General features: G+C 43.7%; 1 protein-coding gene across 1 annotated transcript in view; it reads left to right on the top strand.

Annotated features, from left to right (window-relative positions):
* mfsd4b (major facilitator superfamily domain containing 4B) overlaps nt 1-2,867 on the top strand; it is a 5,902-nt gene continuing 3,035 nt past the window's right edge. The window contains exons 1-3 of the mRNA XM_035679233.1: nt 1-598; nt 1,994-2,162; nt 2,443-2,559. Coding sequence (XP_035535126.1) covers nt 320-598; nt 1,994-2,162; nt 2,443-2,559 — 565 coding nt within the window. The 5' untranslated portion in view covers nt 1-319. The remainder of the gene's footprint in view (nt 599-1,993; nt 2,163-2,442; nt 2,560-2,867) is intronic.

Here is a 2,867-nt window from a genome sequence, read left to right as displayed (position 1 = left end):
AGACACCGTGTGAACCTCATCGTGAATAGACGATCTTCGCAAACGTCCAGCAGCAGCCATACATTCGCTGTTGGCATATGGAGGGATTCCGCGGCTGCAGCAGAGGTTCCCCGCTGTCCCTCTCTCAACCAACCGCTGTGTGGATGATGACTGACTTCGTTTGATCGATTTAACCCGAGAAACCTTCAAACAGGAAGCGCGGACGCGGCAAGAAGCCAACAGAAACAGCAGCAGTTGACGGTCGCTGTTTGCTCCCCTGTCATAGTGACAGCTCCACAGCACCGGCTGCAGTCGTAACGTTAGTAATCGACTGACAGGTATGTCTTCGTCCGCCGCACGAGACACCGTCGTTAAAAAGAAGCACGTTCGTTTCGCCAGCATGGAGGACGACGACGACAACGACGACCAGGAGGAGGACACCTTGTTTGACAAGAGGAAGGACACCGGCAGAGGGCTGAAGAGTGCGCTGAAGGCGGTGAAGAGGACGAGAGCGGGATGCGGCGACCGAGTGGAAGTGGTCGGCGGAGGAAGGGGCGCATATGGAACGTGCAGGCGCTGGATGGTCACCCTCGCGCTCTGTGCATCCTTCCTGGGCTTGGTAACGTTACCGTTAAATGTGGACGGTACCGACAAACTGTGTGCTCATTTCTACTAATGTAACATGGAAATGCTTCTGTGAGCTTCTCCAGGCCTTCTCCTCATTACCTTCAATTTGTGTGGGGTTTAATGACAACAATAATGTCTTATGACAACCATAGAGCTACAGAAGTAGCTAGTTAGTTAGTTAGTTAGTTACTAACTTAGTAGTTAGTACATTTATTTAGCTAACGTTAGGTAGCTAAGGTTATTGTAATGTTATCAGGTAGCTAGCATAACAAACACCTGTTCTCACTCGTGAACTAACTAGTTTATCATTTGGGAAAATGAGGAAAGCAAGCAGAAAATTACAAGATATTGTCATAAACACTACAGTGGAAATTATTCATTTAATTTTAAATTAACTGCAGACATTTTTGACTCTGTCTTTACTCTGAATATACAGTTTAATTTGATTAGCACTCTTCCTGTAGAGACCACAACTTTTAGGTTATTTCTGTTGGGCCCATTTGAGCAGCATTATGACCCATGTGGATTATAGAGCTGCAACGATTACTTGATTAAGCGATTCATTGTCAACTATTAAACTAATCGCCATCTATTTTGATAGTTGATGAATCATTATGAGTCATTTTGTAAGAAGAAAATAGCCAAATTCTCTTATTCCAGCCTCTTTAATGTAATAATCATCCTCTATGACAGTAAACTGAATATCTTTGAGTTCTGGACAAAACCAGACATTTGAGGACATGCCTTGGGCTTTGATATACACCAATCAACATTTTTTCGGACATTGTATGGACCAAAAAACTAATGGATTAAAAAAATGCAGGTTTATCAGTTATGAAAACAGTTGCTAGTTGCAGCCCTAGGGGATTACCGCTGTCCACTGTGACACTAGCTTTAGAACAGTACAATGACCAAAGATATAAATGCAAAAGCTGCTCAGTGATACCTTTTTCTAAATGAGGTTACTACTCCCAAAGAGTCAAGCTCTCAGTCAACAATAGGCCAGCTGTAGTTTGCAGGCAGTCAGATATCCAGTGAACAGTAGTATCCTGCACGGACAGGATTTACATAGTTGTTAAACTTGCTCTTCAACCACGTTATCCGCATCAGATTACTGAAATCCATCAGCATACACTTCTGAAACGTTAACGTTCCTCCATTGGAACTGAGGAAACTGAAACACACACAGGCTTTGTTATTGCAGCAACAGCCAGGTTCACTTTCACTCAGTGAGAGATTCACCCTAGAACGCTTTCTCATTATTATAGGCAGGGCCATTGTTTCTGCAGTATAAAACAACAGTAAAAGATATAGAACGATTTCCAACATGCAAAACAAGCAGTCACACCCAGTAACTCACTCTATCGTCTGATCTGTTGTTTTTTAGGGGATGAGTATCTCTGTGCTCGGCCCCACATTTGAGGACCTGGCTGTTAATGTGAAGAAGAACATCAGCAACATTTCTTACATCTTCGTCGGTCGCTCTGCGGGCTACATCGGTGGTTCGCTCGTAGGAGGGATTCTCTTCGACTGCATGAACCCCCACCTCCTGCTCGGTAACCCTGCACCACATGCAGCTGTTGTAGAAGTTGGAGTGTAGCTGCAAATGGTTGATTTTCAGTTCAGAACTTTACTGGCTCTGTTTCGGGACAAAGATGTCAGATTTTCAGGCTGTGGTTGGATGATGTAATAATAAAAGGGGAGCTAAGATGGATTGTCTTTTGTTGTTGTTGTTGTTGGGGGGGGGGGGGGTGGTGGTCCTGTGACAGCTGTTTCTTCTGATTCACCTATCCTACTAAAATAAAAAATGTTCTCTTTGATGATCTTATCTTCCAGGGTTTTCTATGCTGGTCACAGCGTTTGGAATGTGTGCTATCCCTTTCTGTAAGCAGGCTCTGCTCCTCACTGGACTCATGTCCAGCATCGGGATGTCTATGGGTGTTCTGGATACAGGTAAGACAGCACTTCATGAGCAAACAGTAGAAGGTCTGCCCTTCACGGTGTGAAAACAAAAAGCTAGTGGTTCAGTATTGAATAAAGATTAACCAATGCAGCCTTGCGGGCATTCATTTATTACTTCCGTTTGCATTAACATCTTACACACACACACACGGTACTTCATCAAAGGTGTTCTCACATATTTTGGCTGATTAGAGCTGTTTTGTTTAATTGATATATTCTGAACTTTCCTGATAGTTTCGTTGCACCTGTTAGAAAGCAGACAGTTGGACGTGTCTTAGCAGGAAAACCTCAGGTGTAAT

The sequence above is a fragment of the Morone saxatilis genome, unplaced genomic scaffold (assembly GCF_004916995.1).
Source record: "Morone saxatilis isolate NCDOM2014 unplaced genomic scaffold, NCSU_SB_2.0 Contig7, whole genome shotgun sequence".
In the NCBI taxonomy this organism is placed as follows: Eukaryota; Metazoa; Chordata; class Actinopteri; family Moronidae; genus Morone; species Morone saxatilis.
The sequence above is the reverse complement of the archived record's forward strand: the minus strand, read 5'-3'. Positions and strand labels throughout refer to the sequence as shown.